This window comes from Centroberyx gerrardi, chromosome 9 (assembly GCF_048128805.1).
Source record: "Centroberyx gerrardi isolate f3 chromosome 9, fCenGer3.hap1.cur.20231027, whole genome shotgun sequence".
Lineage (NCBI taxonomy): Eukaryota > Metazoa > Chordata > Actinopteri > Beryciformes > Berycidae > Centroberyx > Centroberyx gerrardi.
In genome coordinates this window covers 21,970,760-21,991,269 of record NC_136005.1, presented here as the reverse complement: position 1 = coordinate 21,991,269, position 20,510 = coordinate 21,970,760, and the positions used below count along the sequence as shown (strand labels likewise).

Sequence of the window (20,510 nt, the reverse complement as noted above, 5' to 3'; positions counted from 1 at the left end):
CTAATAGTCTGGGTGGGGGTGAGCAAACTGTTTCCTATTCAGTATTGATTTATTGGCTGGATCTGAGCGCCATCAGGCCTAGTGAAGAGGACTTGTGCATGTTTCCATTCAAATCCACATGCATTTGTATCCTATTGTATTTGTTTACAGATTTAAAATGTGAGATTGGTAACTTTGAGGCTATATGATAATTCCATTATGTTACTTCCATTGGGATCATAGGAGGGTCACACTAAGGACACCATGCAAACAACATACAGACCATTTACAGCTCATACATGCCAGACAGAGCAGGTGCTGACTACCTGACACACAGGATGTGTATTTTCTAACAAGGAGATGTGGTGCCTCTCTCTCCTTGTGCATCTTATCTGCATTTCAAAGCAATGCAGTGAGGGCCACAGACACAGTGGGACCTCGACATAGAGAGTGGCACAGGGAGCCGAACCCTGTTACAAGCAGTAGGTAGAGATTTTATACATGGATGCTGGAGTGAGTTAGATGAAGCTGAAAGGTGCTGTCCTAATTCCAAGCAATCCTCAATCCTATTTTCGAATTCAAAGAAGCCCTGCTTTGAAGTTTGATTCGCGGTGTTTCGCTTTCTTGACGTGCTGCTCACTTATTTTTTCAATTCTTTCTGTTTAAACGAAGAGAAGGTATGCGGTATGTAGGTGGACTGCTAATTCACTGTATGGGCTGTAATGCCCCACTTCCAGCCCTCAAGAGAAAGAGAGAAAATACGCACTGCCTACTTTCCTAAAAAAGTGTTGTCTGACCTGTGGACTGTGCTCGGTCTGTCTCAATCTCATTCCCAGGGTTCACATTTTAAGAAAGGGCATGGCTATAGGTAGGTCAATTGGTGTTATTGCTTACATATCCCTAAAATCAGTAGTTAACAAGGGATGTTTTCATCACTTATTCATAATTTCTTGCTATGCGAGGAGCGCCACCCCTGAAAATCATCCCTAGTCTGGACACCAGCAGTCGCTCTATCAGTCCTGGACGTGGTTTTGTGTTAGCAGAGGTTCAGTAGTGTTTGTCTAACCCAGGACCCAGCCATTCCTGTCCTGTACTTTGACCCAGTCTGCCCTCCTGTACCACCGGCCCCGCTCCTTATCATTGTCACCACGTCACAGCACTAACCAGTCTGTCAAAATGTCACCAGACTTGACACTGGTGTAGGCCTCTCTTTATCTATATGTATGACATAACTGGTTTACCTTCTCAAAAAAGGTACAACATAGAGGATTTTGTCACTAGAGATGTATTTTCAAGGCATGTCTGTTGCACCTTTTCTGCCTGATGAAGATACACATGTTTTGTATCTTGGGGTGAGGTGTGAGAGCTAATAGGGATCTCCCATCTCTTCTTGGGGGCAGTAACAAAGCTTTTAATGCTGCCAAAGGTGAAATACTTGCCTTGACATCACTGACTGAGGTTTGGCCAGAAGTGAAAGTTTCAGCCTATAGAGAGCAGTGCAGTAATGATTTTCTGTCCCTTCACAGCGGATATAGGACTTAATTCGAAAAATGTTGAAATGAAGTACAAGATTAACGATGTTCACTATATAGAAGCCATATAACCAGGTTCACAGCTCAAACGTGATTTCACTGCTGATTCTCTCTTAAATGACCATTAATATATCTTAGAGGGTACATTTTGGTAATTTGAGCCAAAATGTCACACTGGGTTATTGATTATTCATAAAAGTGGCATAGAGAAATGTGAGAGCCTACGATGGGGGTGGTGACATCATGCTTATTATTATTTCCAAATTTTAAATGCATTCTGCTCCATTCTTGACTACAACATTTGGTGAAAATGTGTAGGAAAATAACAGTGTACACATGCTCACCATCCTCTGTGTTAAAACCGAACAAATTCCCCACTGATTGGTGGAAAGGATGAAAATAGCAATGGAACACAATGATCCAAGCAAAGCACTGACTGTAATCACATTATGTGGATTTATTTGTATTTCGGTTTAGATTCTACATACATTTCCACAGTGATATATTTCAGTTAGACTAGCAGCAATACACATGTTTTTGACTGTATTTTTTTCTTCCGTTGTAGAAACACCATTGTCATTGCAACTGTCTCTGACAGGCTCATGGCCCTGTAAACACATTGTATGTGTTGAGAGACACTCATCAACAGCTTGTACAGACATGACAGAGTTCATTAGAGAGTTGCATCTCTCCCAGCAGAGGGAAGGTATACAAGCCCTGGTTCTAATCAGAGGAAGGGAGTGAGAGAGATAGAGAGAGAAGGAGAAGAGAGAGAGAGAGAGACAGACAGAGATGAAGACAGAGAGAGAAGGCCTGTGCCTCATTCACTCACAGATGGCCACACTGCTCGGTTGAGAAAGACTGAGAAATTACCACTAAATCTCATGTGTTGGATGCTGAAGTTGAAGAATGTAAAGCTGCTCTAGGCAAGATTGTTATGCAAAAATATGCCCGTCTTATCGGCCTAAATCACAAAGTGGGGCTGCAACAGACAAGCGCTTCCCATCGCCCCTATTTCAGATGCTGTAGATTGCCCAGATGAAATTCTGGTGTCGGGTATGTTCACTGTCGGGAAATCTCCATCTCCATGCTCAGGAAGTGGCAATTCGATATACAAAACAGCAGCGAGGGAGCTCTCTGTCCAGAGAAAGCTGGACTCACCAACATTAGATCTTTTTATTCTCTCGTCCCTTTGGTTTCCTTTGGTATAAAGCATCACACACCGGCCGGGTTGGTAAACATAAGCGTGCTGTGTGTAGTTCACTGACGTCACGTTTCATGATTTCTGGGTCCACAAAATTCACCTCTCGCTGCCATTTGGGGACTCCAACGTGCAAAATTACCTAGTGTAGCTTTAAAGCAAGTATTTCGTATTTCTAAATCCAGGTTTAGGTTCACGTCCGTCACTCCGCTGTCGCAGCAGCTGGTCCCGGGACAGCTGCATAAACACAGGAGGAGAAGGAAGTAGGGAGTGAGCGAAGGAGGGAGGGATGGAAGGTGAGATGGAGAGAGGGAAGGAAAGAGGAGGGATGGGTGGGGGAACGGTGCGAGCAAAGTGGAAGGTAATTAGAGGGTGTCGTGTACTGTCAGCAGACACCTCACCTCCCCCTTCCCCCTCCTTACATGTCTGTGCCTCCTTTATGTTTTCTTCTCTCTTTTCTCTCTTACTTACTGTAACTCTTACTGTAACTCCCTCACTCCCTCACTCACTCACACACACACAAGGAGTTGATAGGAATGCTTGTCACCACCTCTCACTGAAATAACAATGTCTTTCCTGAGTTTTCCGACATCACTCACCTTATTTAACTTAGTGATGAACACTCGATGTGTCTGAAAATCGACCCGACGTCTCGAGTTGTTGTCACACCTGACTTGACTCTCAGCCTGGACAAACCCTGACCTGGTTTGCAATGCTCATCTCTCAGGATCACACTGTCTATCTAAATACTTCAAGGTGAATCCTCTAGGGTTTGACACACAAGCGCTTACTGAATCACATTGGTTTTCTTAGGTTTAACCATCCTTGTTTAAAGATATACTCTGACATTTTGAGTTGTACTCCATTACTTTTCTTTGCCAGGCACCCGTAAGATTATGTGGAACATATTTTAATTTTGCCCTCCAGCAACCATTAAAATGGCTTATTAGCATTCCTCATCGAAAACCGGTAGATTCAGCCAGCTGCTGCAAACCATCTTATTAGCTGAAGGTTGGCAGACACATCGGTTTAAATAACAAAAGCTAACGAGCAGTAAAAAGTGGCAAACTGAAGTGGCAATATAGGGAATCTTTTTCCTCTGATTGTGAAAAGTTGTACTTCTTTAGGACAAGATTACCCAATACAATCTCCACTGCCTCAAATTACCCTTATGTGTAGCAACTTTTAGGCTATAATAACCCAGCATACAGAAAGAAAGCATAATGATAAACATCCAGCAACTGACCCCAAATCAACTGAGCTGTAAATCACACAGAGTGAAGGGTTGCTGTTTTTGACGATTGCATAACGTGCTTGGCTCAGCGCAGAGAGCAGCCTCGCAGTAAAACCGCTAATGTTCCTCCTCCTCCCCTGTTCAGACCTGTAGAGCTGCGGGGCAGCGGAGGCAGGCCCAGCTCCCCTCACCACTGTTAAGTAAACTGGCTGGATGTGCGGAATGTTAGGCAGGTATGTGAGCTGGCCACCGAGGATGCCTCCACACTGGCCGAGAGAGATCGAGAGAGAGGAAGAGGAGAGAGAGAGAGAGATTCCATTCGTTTTCACCCATAGCGATCTCATTTGAAGATAAGATACCAGCACTTATATTTGTGCAGACTCCAGCATACAGACGGTGTTGGTTATGGAAACTTTCTGCAACTTTTATCAGTGTTTTCAATCCTGCCTCGTACGCTCCCTCACACACCACACCTTCATGTTTTCAGAAACACAGCCACTTCTCATCATTTAAGTTCAAAATGAAAACTGAAACTCTTTAAAGATTATTTTAGAACATGCACACACACACACACACACACACACACACACACACACACTCATGCACACACACACTTTGCTAGACCACACCCTCATGTTTTGAGAAGCACTGAGGAGGAATTTCCATGGACTGGTATCCAGAGCTCCACTGCTGACTCTGGGCCCGGCGCTGTCTGTCTGACTCTTTGATCCTGAGTTCCTTCCACCGGCTTGTTTAACTCGACTGAATGCGCTGCTTGTCTGTACTGATCTAGTCAATAAAGCAGGTCTATGTGCCTGTTCAAAAGACATTTGTAATAGGCTTAGTTCATGTGGTTTTATAAGAAAGATCCTCAGATCTGTCACTTGTGTGTGTGTGTGTGTGTGTGTGTGCATGTGCATGAGAGAGAGAAATGTAAAGCACTGTGTTTCTGTATTGGAGATTAGCCTCTGGCTTGATACCCAGTTTTACCTGCTGTAAGCCTGTTTCAACATGTCAGCATGCAACACACACCTCCAGGGGGGTGCACAGACACACCCACACATGCACACATGCACACACACACATACACACACAAAGATGCACACATACTAAACAGAGAAATGGAGGATATACAATAGATACAAGCAGATAGGCACTCTCGCACAACACTCTCACAAAGACATGCAGGCTCACACACGCACACACACACACACACACACACACGCACACACACACACACACACACACACACACACACACACACACCCAGGTGCCCTCCCTCTGCTCCACCCTGCTCTTAAAAAATGCCAGAGGCAAATAGTCAATTGACAGTTGAATGACTGTTTCACAACAAGCAATGGCAGGAAGATGTTTGGGTGGTTTGTACACATGCTGAACCACACACACATGCACACACACATGCACGCACACACACACACACGCACGCATGCACGTACATTTAACACACACACATACCTACTGAAGCGTCTGTTTTGGAGCATGCTGGAACAGATCACTCTTTCATGCTGTACCAGACAGTTAGACACACACACACACACTTTCTGTATGTACCTTTGCTCTCCAGTGGTGTTTACCTCCTACTCAGTGTGCTGCTCTCTGTGTCTCTCCCTGGCCTTGCCACGTCAAATGACTGCCTGGGTGCTTGGCTCAGTCCTCCGGGAGCCTCGCGGCCAAACTGCCTGACTGTGGTCACTCCAGTCTGGGTCTGAGGAGCCGGAGAGGACTGGCTCGCTCTGGAGGAACGCTACCTACCGCTAGCAGCAACTGCACAATTGGCTTTTTGACTGGTATTTTGGCCAGGTCCGACTGGTTACTGGAGAGAAGCCTGCAGCTCAACTGGCAGCTGAGGAGATAGTGCCGTGTTTGTGCTGGTACGGTGTTTAAACGGATGTGTTCAGGTCTGTGGAACTAGTTGGACCGAAGGCTCGACTCCTGCTCACCTGACGATTGAGGAGATATTGGTGGAAGAGCGAGCAACTGGAATCTCAAGTGTGCGTGTGTTTTTTTCCATAAGTGCCTGCCAGAAAGGTTTATTCATGCGGCTAAAAGATGAGTGGATTTCTCTATAGAGGAAGGTAAGGTGTTTTGCACGAAACTGGTCTTGTGAGGGAATATTGGAATTCATGATGAGTAACGGAGATTGGTTTTCTGGTTTGTGTATTGTGGTTGGCGCTATTTCAGGTGTGTGCCTGTTTGTGTGTGTATGTGTGGGAGTGTGTGTGTGTGTGTGTGTGCTACTGTGTGGAATGTAAAATGAAATAACTTTTTGCAAGTCTGTCTCCTGCCGCAACTGCAGAAAAACTAAATACTTTTTGGTCTATATGAAAACTTTATCTTGTGCTCATATTATCTTTCTTGTGTCTACTAGCCTACAGTATTTGAGAAAAAGAGGGTCCAGTTGCCATCTCTGTCCATTATCTTGCAATGAAAAAGAAGATCCTTGTGCCAAGGTTACATAAATGCCCATGAGGTTGAGCAGCTAGTCTCAACAGCTCCTGTTCCTGCAGGATAGGCAGCCATGCTATTAGCTGAGCTAATTTTAATACATTCAAAGCACACTCCTGACTTAGCTGTGGGAGAATACTGTATTTTTACTCTACTTCTAACTAGGGGACTGAGTTTGACTGAACTTTTTGAACTCTGTCATGCTAAGTATGCTGTTGGAGGCCTGGGTTATGAGTTTGTTTTACACATTAGTTGCATCAGTGCAATGCAACATTAGTTACTAGGGAGTTGTCTGCATGCAGGCAGGGAGAGGTCTGATGACGAGTACCGGCAAATGAGACCACAAGTGGTGTTCTCATGCAATCGTCAAGCTTGTTGATCAGTCCTCTGGTGGTCCGCTACACACACAGCTGCTAAAGGCTGTTAAGTAGTGTTGTCTAGTCAGCTTCTATTGTCTCAGAGCACCCACACAAACACACACACACACACAGACACAGACACCTTTAAATGGTCTCATCACATCACTCTACCCCCCTCAGCTGTCTTTTATACTGTGTCAACATTATGTCTCATTTGGCCAGTTTCAAATGACTGGTCACTATGGTGGTCACTCTTAACACTGACTGGGACACACACACACACACACACACACCTAGACTGTGGGGTGCGATACAACAAATCAATACACTCATCGCACGGAAAGCCTTTGATTCCTGTGTTGTTCAAAGGGAATGAAGAGGGCTCATTATATTCTGCCACTGATACGAGCCCCGTGCGTCTGCCTGATCTTCACTTAGTCAAACGAGGCCTTTACATCCCAGTGTGATCAGCTTTGACTTAATCTCTCTCATTGATTATTCATGAAAGGCTCGGAGGAAGTGCTAATGGGGAGGAAATCCAGCACACACACACCTCTAATCTTTTTTAAGTCTTAAATCCTTTGGTCTCATCGTCCCCATTGACCAACTTTAAATCATGTAGCGCTACAGTGAATCTGAAACTCAGAGCCAAACAGTTTTTTTTCCACTTTGAGGTGAGATTACGTTACATTAAGATACAATGTTCTTTCCTCACTCGCCACCTTGACTTTACAGATGAATTAATCAATGAATCAATCAATGAAGTGCCTCTATTATGTAATCTAGGAAAATGGCAAAAGTGATTTATAAGTAATGAGATAAATACTCCAAGAAGGCCTCTTTGCTTTTTGTTTGTAAAGGAAATCTTGGAACAGTTGTTTGAGGGACATTCTGGACTGTTCCTTTATCCATCATTGTTTACTGTTTCTTGCATGGTGAGTGATGGCTGTGTGACTTAAGCATGCGCTGACTCAGTTTCCACCACCAGTGTGTGAGTGTGGCTGGTGTCTCTGACATGTCAGTGGGAAGCTCTCCCCGGCTCGGCTCATTTGTGGACTATTTTTGACCGTGCTTGAGAATTACCTCATTGTGATATTCAGAGACACGTGAAGTAGGAGCCCAGAAGCAGGTAGAGTGGGGAAATATTTGCCTTAATCCTTATGTGAGAAACAGGTTTAAATGTGTGACTATTCAGGAATAAGGACCAATGTGTAGATCTGTGTGGGAATGTTGAGTCAGTGTTGGTGTGAATGACTTTGGCTAATAGCTGCCTCTTGTTTCAGGCACTGTGGTGGAGAAAAACGGGCCAGGCCTAGGAGTATTGGACCTATGACGGGTAAGTGGGCCTTCAAATATATATATATACATGTAACATAAAGTGTAAATTTGTGTAATATTCTGTTTAGATGCTTCACTGCTCCTTTCTCTGATTCTCTGATTCTATTTCTATGAAATCGAGGTATTTCGCCCTGCTTGTTTGTCATAGTTGTCCCAATAATTGGACGTTTCAAATGTGTTTTTCTGTGTCCCTTAAGTTAAATAAACATCTCACTACACATTTATTACCCTCAGCCTAATGCAAGGTCACTTGTTGACTAATTAGCTATTCACAGAAACTACCATTTATTGCATCTCTGTGTGAAAGAAAGTGTTGGTAATGGCCTCCACCCCTCCTCCTCTTGATGTTTGTGTGTGTGTGTGTGTGTTTGCTTGGTTCTGCCAATGCGTCATGCATATCAGTACGTTTTTTGCACCCTGGCCTGTACCACGCTACAGCAGTTAAAATCCCAGGCCGCAATCCCGAATATCTCTTACCTGTACGTTACAAAGCGGCTTTTTAATAATCTTTAATGACCTTGCGCTGCAATTTTAAAGAACTGTCATAAATTTGTGCTCTGCCAATGGTTCCTTGATTATGCCCCTCGGGATCTGCCCCTGCAAACCCCCTCCGCCGCCTCCACCCCACCTGCGCCCTCCCTGCCACGAACCAATTGGCCCCGCTTTTAAAGGAATAAAACACACACTATTGTACAAATCCCTCCTGTGTGGAATTTTTTCTGGGAACGCTCCTGGCCTTTTAGCGAGGATAAGTTTGGCTTTGAAACGTCTTAAGACCTCTGGAACCGTTTCAGCTGGACCGGAATATGCCATGTCGGTTCCGCGGGGGGACACAGCCCATATATCCAGGTTTAATAGGGTTATAATGAGGGTACGTTTGATCAGAACAGCCCTGTTATGAGGTCTGGGAGACGCTGCGCAGAGAGACTCCCCGAGCCCCAAGGTGTTTAGATTTCAGCCCGGTAAGGTTAGCCTGACGATTCTCAGCGTACGGTGGAACATTACTAATGGGGGTAGTATGGATTTGTGAGAATTTTCGACCGCTATGCATTTTAAATGGCACTGTATAGTCTGGTGTACAGATGAAATGCATTTAATTGCGTTTAGCACAGTTCCCTCCACAAATCCCTCCTGTGTGTACTTTTCTGGGAATGCTCCCGGTCTTTTAGCGAGTTTGGCTTTGAAACGTCTTAAGACCTCTGGATGGTTTCACCTGGACCGGGGCGTACCATGTTGGTATTAAGGAAGGAAGCTCAAATAATTGCACACAGTCAACAGAATATGTTATTGTGTGTTTCTGCATTATGTCATTCGCTATTTTTGTTTAGAAACTGAATACTGGATTTTTGAAGTTTCATCCTACTGTTTCAATTCAGAAAAGAAATACTAAGGACAGTGATACTTTATTGATCCCTATGGGGAAATTTGGTCAGACTCAGCTACCCTGCAGCTGGTAGGGACTCAGTGTCTTGCTCAAGGACACTTCAGCAGGGCGGATGCTTGTCGATGTGGGGCTTTAACCCAGGTCTTCCAGTTGAAGAACAGTCTCACTAGCCCCTAAGTCACCTTGCTGCCCCAGGTGGACTGTCCATTTTCTTTTAAAATAATGCTGTATTTATTCACCTCTTTCATTTTCCGTTTGCCCAGATTTCATGTGTGATGAGACGGACAAAGGCCCACCTGTACAGATGCACAGCCTCAGAGAGTTTGAACAGGTAAGAGCTTGTCTTCTCTCTCACGCTCTGGTACGATGTTATGTTTCCACCATGACGCTCTGCTGTTGTTAGGTTCACAGGGTTCATATAATGATGTTACATCTAAAAGTTTGATGCTGCAGTTGTGTTGGAAAGAGTTGGGTAACTATGTTGGCAATTCAAATCGATCTGAACTGTGGATGAAAAGCCCAGCAGAAATGAGGCTCCAGTAATGTTAGCTTAGCACACTGTGTCAGTGGAAAAGAGCTGTCCAGGCTTGCCTCTGCACTCTGGTAATGACTATGTAGGTGTGTTTGGGAGGATGATGTGGCAACAGAAACTCTTAACTATCTGAGTCAAAGACGTTCCCCATCTCCTGCTGATTCTTCCCAGTCGTTTCATCATTTCACTCCCATACATCGCACTGCTTCTCTCACCAATATCCCCGGCTGTAAATCCCTCACACAAAGACTGAAGATCACACATATGGAGAGAAAGAGAGAGAAATCTGAAAGATGTAGAGAACAAATTCACGACACACACATACACAAACTTGAAATCAAATTGAAATCAAACATTTTGTATGAAAAGCTACGCAGCTGTATACACTGTGTGTCTGGTATCAGTTTAGATACAGGCTTAGTCCCCCCCCCCCCCCTCTGGTTCTGTGCCAGAGTAATGGATTCTGGGAGCTCTGCCAGGTGCATTATGGGTCTGATATAACTCTAGAGGTGCTTGCTGCAATTACTCTGCCCCCTTACTGAAGGACAGGGCTAGAGAAGAGGGAGCTGGCTCTGTTGTTCAATGTGAGGGGAGAAAGGGGGAGCTGGGTGAAATAATGTTGCCTAAATGTTGAGAGTTCGGGGTTCACTGGAGGAAAAGGTGGCATGAACAACTCAGGTCAAATGGAACACAATTCAGTATATCAAATGGGAGAAGCATGAGAAGTGGAAAATGCAATGAGACGGGCTGAATACATGTTTCCCATAGCCCACGCTATCTCAGTGATGGTGAACCTGAGAGACACATAATAAAAGCTCACAGTGTTTTTTCACCTATATTCCGCCATTTTGACTCTTGGAACAGGTAGTAAAACTGTACAGTAAAAGAAAATATTTCATATCTCTATGTCTCTCTATGCCTCTCTATGTCTCTTAACTTTTTTCTTTAGTATACAATGGCATTGGTTATAGATGCATTAGGTGCAGAGCATGTCACCCCCCTAGGTTTCTCACAGGAGGTTACCATGGCAGACGTGGCCTTGACTTGCCATATGCCACATATGGCATGACCTTGGAGTTATACGGTTCCATCTGGCATGTTGGTCAAAAATAAGTCTGGTACATAAGGCAGCTCTATTACCAGTAAGTCATTACGTGTTCCTGATGATAGACATTCAAAATGTTTATTTAAGCTGATAAAAAATGCAACTTAAACGGTCACATTAGCTTTGCTCTCAGGTATGTGAAAATGTAAACAGTCAATATAGAAATATTTAATAATGAATAACCACTCCGAACCACAGAACACAGAAGGAATCCAATAAGTTTATGATGTGCAGTACCTTAGTTCAGTTTATTTTTAGTTTATTTTAATTGCACAGTGATAAAACAGAATGAAATGATAGAAACAATGAAAAATAATGATAAGAAAAATGATTTAAAAAAAATAAGAGACAAGAACAAAATGGACAATTTGTTAGATGAAAATACATTTGGTGGCTTATAAAAAATATCTCACAAAACAAACCAAAAATACAATACAAACAAAAAAAACAAAAATCAAGATGAAAAGCAAAGAGCTAAATGACAACAAAGCACATTAATGATGGAAAACAGAACAGCAACAAGATGCATAAAACGTCAAGGGAAATAGAAATAAATTAAAATAGCCCTGATAGATAATATGAAGTCATAGGGGAAAGGAAAATGCAGTGGTGAGTGGGAGGGTGTGTGTATGCGAGTGTGTTAACATGTGCATGCTCAAAGTAAGAAAGATAGGAAGAGAGAGAGAGAGAGAGAGAGAGAGAGAGAGAGAGAGAGAGAGGAGAGAGACAAATGTGCTGAATTACCACCCTGGAGAATTTCATCTGCTTTTTGAAACACATTTGAGAATAAAAAAAAGACATTGGGCTATGAAGGAGAGATTGAAAGCGATGGAGGAACTGAAATACTTTCAGAGTGAAGACTTATTTCTTCTCATATGACCAGAGGCGATAGGCCGGACCCTCGGCTTGCTTGGAGGCTACATTATAGTGAGCCGGCAGCTCTCCTTTGAAGTCTGCCTGTGACTAGCCCACTGGGGGATGAAGGGATGAGTCATGCTATATGCAGATATACAGACACCCACTCAGACTGGGAGGCAACCTAAAGACCAGACTGTATGGAGGGATGAGGAAGAAAATGCTGAGGAGGCCAGTGTTGTGTGTTGGCATTACAGTAGGTGACTCATAAACCTGCAGAAATCCTTTAACAACACTTTTATCTCCAATGCAGAAATGCAGAAACCGAGAAAATTGACCACAAATAAAATGTAGGTTTACACTGTGAGACTTTTGAGGAGAGGTTTGAGAATGCGAGTATCAGATTTCCATTGCATTTACTCAAAAGTGCCAGACTGCAATATTTACATACTCCGAAACTATAGCAAACGGAAACAACTGATTTTCAAAATCTACCAGAGACATAACAGCCAGCCTCTTGTCTGAAAAATTTCCCCATTCTGACGGAGCAGATTAAAGTTTGTTGACCTTTCTTTGCCACTGTAGTTTTACATTAAGTTTTTCTGACAGTGGTAGTGCATGGTGTTTTCAGACTGGCCCTCTCATCTTAATAGAGCAGTCTGGATTATTGAATCCAGGTTACGGTTTCGAAGTGTGTGTGTGTGTGTGCTTGCATGCATGTGTTCAAGTCTGAGAGTGTGAGTGTGTGTGTGTGTCTGGTCTTTTCATGTCTGTGTGAATCTTTGTGTGTGTTTGTGTGTGTGTGTGTGTGTGTGTGTGTGTGTATGTACAGTTTGTCCTCTCTCCACATTTGTGTCAGTTTAAAGAATCAATCTTCTCTCCGGCTCGCTGGAAGAAACATGAACCTGCCAGAGCAGCGTTTGTAGCTGTCAAACATCCCCACTCTGCAGTCCTGAGGTTTTCTACAAAAAAAAAAAAAATATCACCAAATCAAAATACCCCTTTCTCAAATAGCCTTTATTAGTCCATTGGAGAAATTGAAAGCACATGGCTGCCTATAAATGTGAATTCAAACCGACCACAGAGACACTTAGATTGATAGAAGAAGGGGGAGGATTGCATATAATTTTGGCCATTAAAACCTCAGGACAAATTAGGGTTGTTAATCTGTTATTTTGCCCTCGGTCTCAATGTTCACATCTAAAAAGCCACATACACTATGAAAGGTCTGTCAAGAGTTGGATTACCACTGCCAGAGTGGCAGTAATGGACCGTACTCCATATTGTACAAACACCAAAACACAGGAGGAACACCCAATCCTACTGCTATAATAATGTTGAAGTGAGCATGCGATCGAAATGGCACCGTTTTTGTTTTGTTCCCTATCTCTAGAGTCTTTTATCTCCTTCTTGCTCTTGCTCTCTCCTAGTTTCTGTTACGGCATTTGAAAATAGGTCAGAACTCTCTGTGTGTGTGTATGTGGGTGTGTGTGGGTGTGGGTCTCTCGTGCGCTGTTCAACCCTCAAGCTGTTGGCTCTGATTCATTGCTTTATGGAGCTGGTATCTCCAACTCTGCATGGTAACGCTTTAAACACAGCAAGGGCGATGTTGAGTAAGGAGGGAAAAGAACAAATAAATGACTGCATTCGCTGTCCATCCAGCTACCAGATGACAGATAATATGAAGTACAATAATCCTCTTGCGTCCAACACAATTTTTAAATGTCATAATCAGTTGGTGATTTGTCCAAATTTAGCAACGGGGGATGACAGAGGTGTAAAAACTTGTATTCCCTCATATTAAAATGCAGTTAGCAAGGCAGGCGCATAGAATCGACGTTTCCCTCAAATTGACTGGTTACATTTACTGTATTTCTTATGGTACACCAGATAATAAAACAAATTCTGGTTGGGATAAAATTATAGCATTTTAAGGAAGCATAATGTGTGATTTATGGGGGGATTAGAGGGCAGCCAGCTTTGTTAGCACAAAAGATTAAGATACTGTGTCCCTCCATTCTGGAAAAAGCCTCATACATAACCACTCCTCCACCATTTCCGCCTCTCAGGTTTTCTCAAATCACCCGCTAGGAATAGATATTGATGCCAAGCTCTCTGTCTGTGCCCTTATTGACCTACACACTGCAAAAAATGTCCATCTTAACTTGCCATTGAGTTGCGTCTTGTTTTGAGCGAGTCTTGTTTTGCTTAGAACAAGTGAAAAAATAATCTGCCGATAGAAAGAGATAATTTCATTTGTTTCCAATGCAGTTTCACCTGTTTCAGGAATTTTCTCAAAAGAAATGAACTTGAAATCTTGAAACCATATAGCTTGAAATAATACTCATAGTATTAATATAACTTGATTCAAGAAAGTCCTTGGAAAAAATGTTTTGCATTGGAAACAAGTGAAATTATCTCACGTCACTGGTAGATATTTTTGACTTGTCTTAAGAAAAATCAGATTTTAAGACTCAGTACATGACTAAATAATGACTTGTTAAGGTGTATATTTTTTGCAGTGCTGAACGGAGCTTCATTGAGACGAGCTGATGAGCCCTAATAGATGTGCTGACAGCGGAGGTGTCAGGTTCCACTGAGCAGCACTCAGACAGACTGCAGATCGATACGCAGCAGCTCACCTTTCAGCTCCTCCACTGCCATATCTGCTGGAGCAGGAATTAGCTGTCCTAGACTGATGCGCATTCGCATTTACACACACACACACACACACACACACACACACACACACACAAATATTCACAATGGCCCTGTTGTTCTATTTTAACAAGGAGGTGGTAGAGAATGCAAATGGTTGTTTTCTATCACATTTCCACTAAAATCTGCGGTATGTGCATGAGCGCAGACACAGACACAGACATACACACACACACACACACACACACACACACACACACACACACACACACACACACACACTCAAGGTGCCCTTTTGTCCTATATCACATGACGGGTTTCTCTTTCTGTTTTTGTCAATTATTCAAAAAGTGCAACCAACAATAATGTGCAGACGTTCTCTGGTTTCATTGCAATATGACCGTGGACTAAAGCCACAAGATCACTCAAACTAAGAACCACCAAAGTTTTTGTACCATCTTATTGTTCAAACCCAGGATGCACAGAGGAACTATATGTGAAAAAAGTATGATTGTTGGATTTTCACCACCATCATTTATATATTTGTACACAAAAGCCAAATAGAATATAAATCCTATCAACATCTTGTTGTGTCTGTCTACCCTCAGAGGAGTTGTTTAGGGGGTGAGTCTGGCAGAGAGTCCAGAGAGGGGTTCACAAACTGCATTAGCGCCACCATCTGGAGAGAGAGAGAGAGAGAGAGAGAGAGAGAGAGAGAGAGAGAGAGAGAGAGAGAGAATGAGAAGTGAGAGGTACATAGTAGTCCTAGCTAGACTTTGTTAATTGATCCCAGGCATGAGCAATAAATTTGTGCTCCTCTCCAGCGGGTCAGAGAAGACATATTGACTTGATCATGGCGTCGGTCATGGATGATAATTGTTCAGTTAATGTGTACAGTAATCTGCTCCCACCACACTCCCAATGGTAATGCAGCCATTATAGCTATTACGTCCACTGAAAAATGGCTCTGGCTGGAAATAGCATGACATATCGTTGTGCTTTATTTCTGACAAGCTTGTTTTTTTATTTTGTTCTTCAATAGCCATGCTAGTGTGTGTGTGTGTGTGTGTGTGTGTGTGTGTGTGTGTCAAAGTCTTGACATGGCAGCATGAAATCATCTTTAGTACTACTACCTTATAATTTAGTATCACTGAGAAATTGTGTGTGTATTTGTCTGTAAATTTGTGTGTATGGGTGCATGCTGACTTCTGTGTGTGTGTGTGTGTGTGTGTGTGTGTGTGCATGCATGTGTGTGTGTGCGTGTGTGTGTGCATTTATGCGTGTGTTTATTGTATGTTCCAATGCCCTATTGTGTGTTTTTTTCCTATTCAGAAGATATTTATGTATTGTATTTCAACATCTCCCCTCCTGAGCCCACAGATCATATGGAAACAGTTACAAACAAAAAGAGGCAGAAGAAGAAAAAAAAATGTATTTTTATGAATCGGTCTTGTACTTAGTGGCAGGCTGGATCCTGCAATTACCCCAACAATAAAGCTTGCCTTCTTTGCTTGGGTCAGAGAGGCAGAAAAACCGCAGCCTGTACACTCCGTCAATCTGACCAATCACCTTCCCAGGCTTTGCAGGAAAATGGACAGAATAGGAGAGAGTGAACATTACAGTCAGATTTGTTAACTTGACAACACTTGAACTATTGACTGACCGGTTGGCCTGACTGACGCCTCAATCGATGGCAGTTTGACAAGAAAAAGTAAAAAAAAATGTCAACTGTTTGAGAATATTAGATCAAAATGTAAATGATTAAATGTGTCCTGTTGCTGTGACTGGTCAACTATAATACCTCAGGCCTTGTCATAAATGTAGCTTAGGACTAGAAGGCCAATAGAGTCAGCTGAGCTAGTGACTTAGCCAGTGGGTGATTGGTTAAATTCAACATGGGGGTAGTGGTCTGGCAAATCCTTGTGTCCTCCCATGCTTTACTTAAAGTTTAACAAGGTAAAGAATGTGGCTAATTTGTGCTAATAATGGGGATTCCACCCCTATTTACCTCCCTTCAAATCGGCCCTTGCTTGTTGCCTGACAGACATCCATAAGGAAAATAAGGAGGAGCGGAGTCCAGAACTGTGAGAACAATCTGTGTGTCACCCATATAAAATCAAAATGACTGACAGGATCACTGAAAAATGTAGTACAGCCACAGTTTTGGCTGTGAAAAAAATGTCCTGTTCTTGTTCTTTTTCCCCTCTGGACAGACACAAACCCTGAGAAAGCTTTAGTATGGATCACCATCTAATCGAAATCAAATATGTAAGCCTGCTTGTTACACAAATCAGGGCATGCGTTTGATTGGGCACGGTTCAGACAGCTTTGGATGAGCGCACGGCACAAAAAGTCGCAAAGGCCAAAATACACAAAGAATATAAAAATCAAATGTGATCTACTACTTCTGCCACAGATCCAGGGAAAGCCTATTAGTTGGACAGCTTTTCGGGAAGCTCTGGATCGTCATCTGCCCAGATGCCGAAGAGCTGGCAGCGTAGCGTTCTTCTATCAAAAACACCTATTCATTAGGAAAGGAAATTGAATATAGATTTTTACAAGGTTCCTTTTGTATCTTTTTCGTCTTGCTCCTCCAACCGTCAGTAGGTGTGTTTCCCATCAGCCCGCTGGTTGTTGTAACCTATTACTGATGGGTTGACTGATGGTCTCCATTTGTTATTGTTTTATAGTCTCTCTCTATGGGCTGGTAATGGCCAGATCTGTGTGTAATCAAAGCCATCTCTCTCTTTATCTCTCTCTCTCTTTCTCTCTCTCTCTCTCACTCACACCCACAGATCCTCGCTTTCTCTCTCTCCCTTCCTCTGTCTTTCTCTCTGTCTCACCCTCTCTCTCTCTCTCTTTCCGCTGCGATACGTTATAAAGGGTTGTGAAAGAGCGACATGTGCAGCGCAGGCCTCAGAACAGGCAGACTCCCTCCCTCCCCTCCTCGCATACCAGAGAAAACTCGCCCACTTGCCAGAGAAACAGGAGAGAAAGGGGGGAAAAAAATGAATAAGTTAGAAAAAATCCTAACTTGGAACTGGTATATACGCGCCCATGTGTCATCATTTATTTCCAATGCGAGGTTCCTGGAAGCAGCGCATTAGAATGGGGTGTTGAAATCGAGAGTTTTGCTGTGGTGCTTTGGGGACAGGTGCTTTTTGGTAAGCCTGTATGACTTATCTGTGATTGAGGGAGCCTTTAAATGGAATAATTGCAAGCAGAGGGGGAAAAAAGGAAGACCGGGAGCACCGAGAGAAAACTCCTGATTTTCATCAACCCGCTCTCTCACTCTTCTCCTCTGTCTTTTCTATCTGAGATCTTCCTTCTTGTCTTTATCAGTCTCTTATTCCTGTCTATGCGGCTTAATCACTCTCTCTTTCTCTTGAACTCTATCTCACTTGTTCCCTCATTTTCATCGCTGACATTTTCTCATATCATATCATTCATTTCATTATCATTTCAACTCTAGTATTTTGCCATTTCTTCTCTTATTTGCTCATTTATTAGGCCCCTCGACATATTTTCATGCCCTGAAGAACACATACCCATCCATTCCCCACTAACAAAAGTCATTAGATTTTGAAGAAACCGATTGTATGTCTCAATTGTCTGTTTCCATCCATTTTGACTCATGCCCATCTCGCTTAACTGTCTGAGGTCATGATAGATAATAACTGATCAGACTCTCAGGGTGCATCGCCCCTGCTGGGGAGGCTTAAGCGGCATGAGATCATGTTTTTTCTCCAGTGTATCCTGTAAGTGAAATCTCCTGTGAGTCTGGGAAATGGCAGTAATCCCCCCCGTTTTAAAACATATCGAGAGTTGTTCTCTTTCTTTTTAACAGCTCCGGCCCGAGTACCCTCTCCACCCCTGTGAAAATATTTTCACTGCCAGTGAAATATTAGAATTGAACCATCAAACTCGGTGTTAAAGGCCTGCTGCTGTCGCCCCCGCTGGGGGAGGCTGAGCAGGGCCGGATTGGGGGGCGTTGCTTTAGTTTTCCTACGAAAACCTTGTATCTCCAATAATTGCCTTTGTCCCGCATGTGTGTAAAATGTTTCAAAGTCCTGGGACTAAGCCAAACTATTGAAGAGTCACTGCAATATGTTAAAAAAAATGCATGGACGACAGTGAGGAAAATCAGAGAACAATCAACCAGTGGTTCTCAAGTGCTGAAAAGTTGACTTTTCGGAGATGCCAGGTTTCTGCAGGACAGTGAGGATTGGCAGGTAACTAACAAACCCAGAGCCTTGACTATAGCCTGGCTCAGATCAGACTGGGCTGGCCTGCGCCAGCCAGTGTTGAGTAATGCTGTTAGTAAATACCAGGCCAATTATTGCTAACGAGGGCCTAATTGGAACCAGATGAACATTTATTGAATTTGTCAGAGAAAGGTAAAGTGGAGATAGCTAATGAAGTACAGCCGCCGCTTCGAGCCAGGCACCGGGTGAATGCATAATTCACCTGGCAGTGCCACTATGTTTTGCCATGTTTGTGGTTTTATACTCACTTAATTACTACATTTTACACAAAAAGGTAGTTTGTAAGCCAACGGAAGAAAAGCTCAATTTTCTTTGCAGAGAAAGCCAATCGATACAGAGTATTTAAACTTGTAGGCTTCGATCCAAATAAAAAAAAAACCTTGGAGGGGCGTTGCAGCAGTAGGTGGTGTCCCTTGATGCAAATGGAGCATTCTGTCCAAATAGTTTCAAAACCCTGAAATCTGAACCATTCAGTCTTCACACGATACAAAGCCACCAAGTGTTGAGCTGATGTCCTGAAGTCCCCTCTATCCTCAACCTAATTACATGTTAGCCTGCTACACTCTAACTGATGCTTTGGCAGTGGTTGATAAGGGCTTATGCAAACACACATTGTGATTGTGGCTCACGTGCACACGCAGACACACACACACACACACACGCATTCACACATACACACTCTTACAGATACACTCAATCCCATTCAGCTGTAGCTGGTTATGTAACGGGAGAGAAAGGCAGTGACACTAGTACACAAAGCCTGTGTTGAAGATGAGTTTATTATTCAGTTGGTGAGAAATTCATTTGTTTTCTGTGGTTCAGTTGTTCTGTCTTCAAGTGGCTCGCATTCTGTCTGCTTGTGAAATGCTTAATTCTGCTTAATGCTTTATTCTCTATGTTGTGACATTGTTATTCAGCGAGACCAACTGCAGACAGAATCAGAGGCCTTCGATCTGCCGTGTCCTGACAGCATACTCTGTGTGTGTGTGTGTGTGTGTGTGTGTGTGTGGTGTGTGTGTGGTGTGTGTGTTGGCGCAGAGAGTAGTTATCCCCCCCATCTCTCTCCCTCCCTCCTTTCCTCCCCCCACCCATCTCTCTCTCTCTCTCTCTCTCTCTCTCTCCCATTCTTCCCTTGACCCTTCCCTCCCCCATTCATGCCTCCCTCTCTCTTTTCGTCCCTTCCCTCTCTCCTTCCCCCCACCCTCCATCACGTCATCCATCCCTCCTTACACCCTTCGCCCCCCCACCCCGCCACCCCTATAGGTCTCATTATACAGTCGCTTCTCATCCTGCCAACTGATGGTTCAGTGCAGTGAGGCCCTCAGGCTCCACTCCCTGTCCCTTTGATTTCCATCCATAGACAACAAAGGAGGGCACGGCTCCAGTGTATACACACAGACACACACACACACACACACATATACATACACATAGTTTGTACAGTCCATGTGTCCATCCATGTATGCATCCAGTCATCCATACACACATCTGTAGATGCTCAGCCATCTGGACATTCATTGGTCATACTGTACAAGCACACTGACATTCCTTTTAAAAACATCTTGTTCTGCACAAAGCAGTGTGCATAGAGCTTCTGTTGGA

General features: G+C 43.4%; 1 protein-coding gene across 1 annotated transcript in view; it reads left to right on the top strand.

Moving 5' to 3' along the window:
- The first annotated feature begins 5,718 nt into the window (after window positions 1-5,718).
- The window catches only part of pde4dip (phosphodiesterase 4D interacting protein), a 72,303-nt gene continuing 57,511 nt past the window's right edge, over window positions 5,719-20,510 (top strand). The window contains exons 1-3 of the mRNA XM_078285503.1: window positions 5,719-6,042; window positions 8,055-8,107; window positions 9,757-9,824. Coding sequence (XP_078141629.1) covers window positions 6,017-6,042; window positions 8,055-8,107; window positions 9,757-9,824 — 147 coding nt within the window. The 5' untranslated portion in view covers window positions 5,719-6,016. The remainder of the gene's footprint in view (window positions 6,043-8,054; window positions 8,108-9,756; window positions 9,825-20,510) is intronic.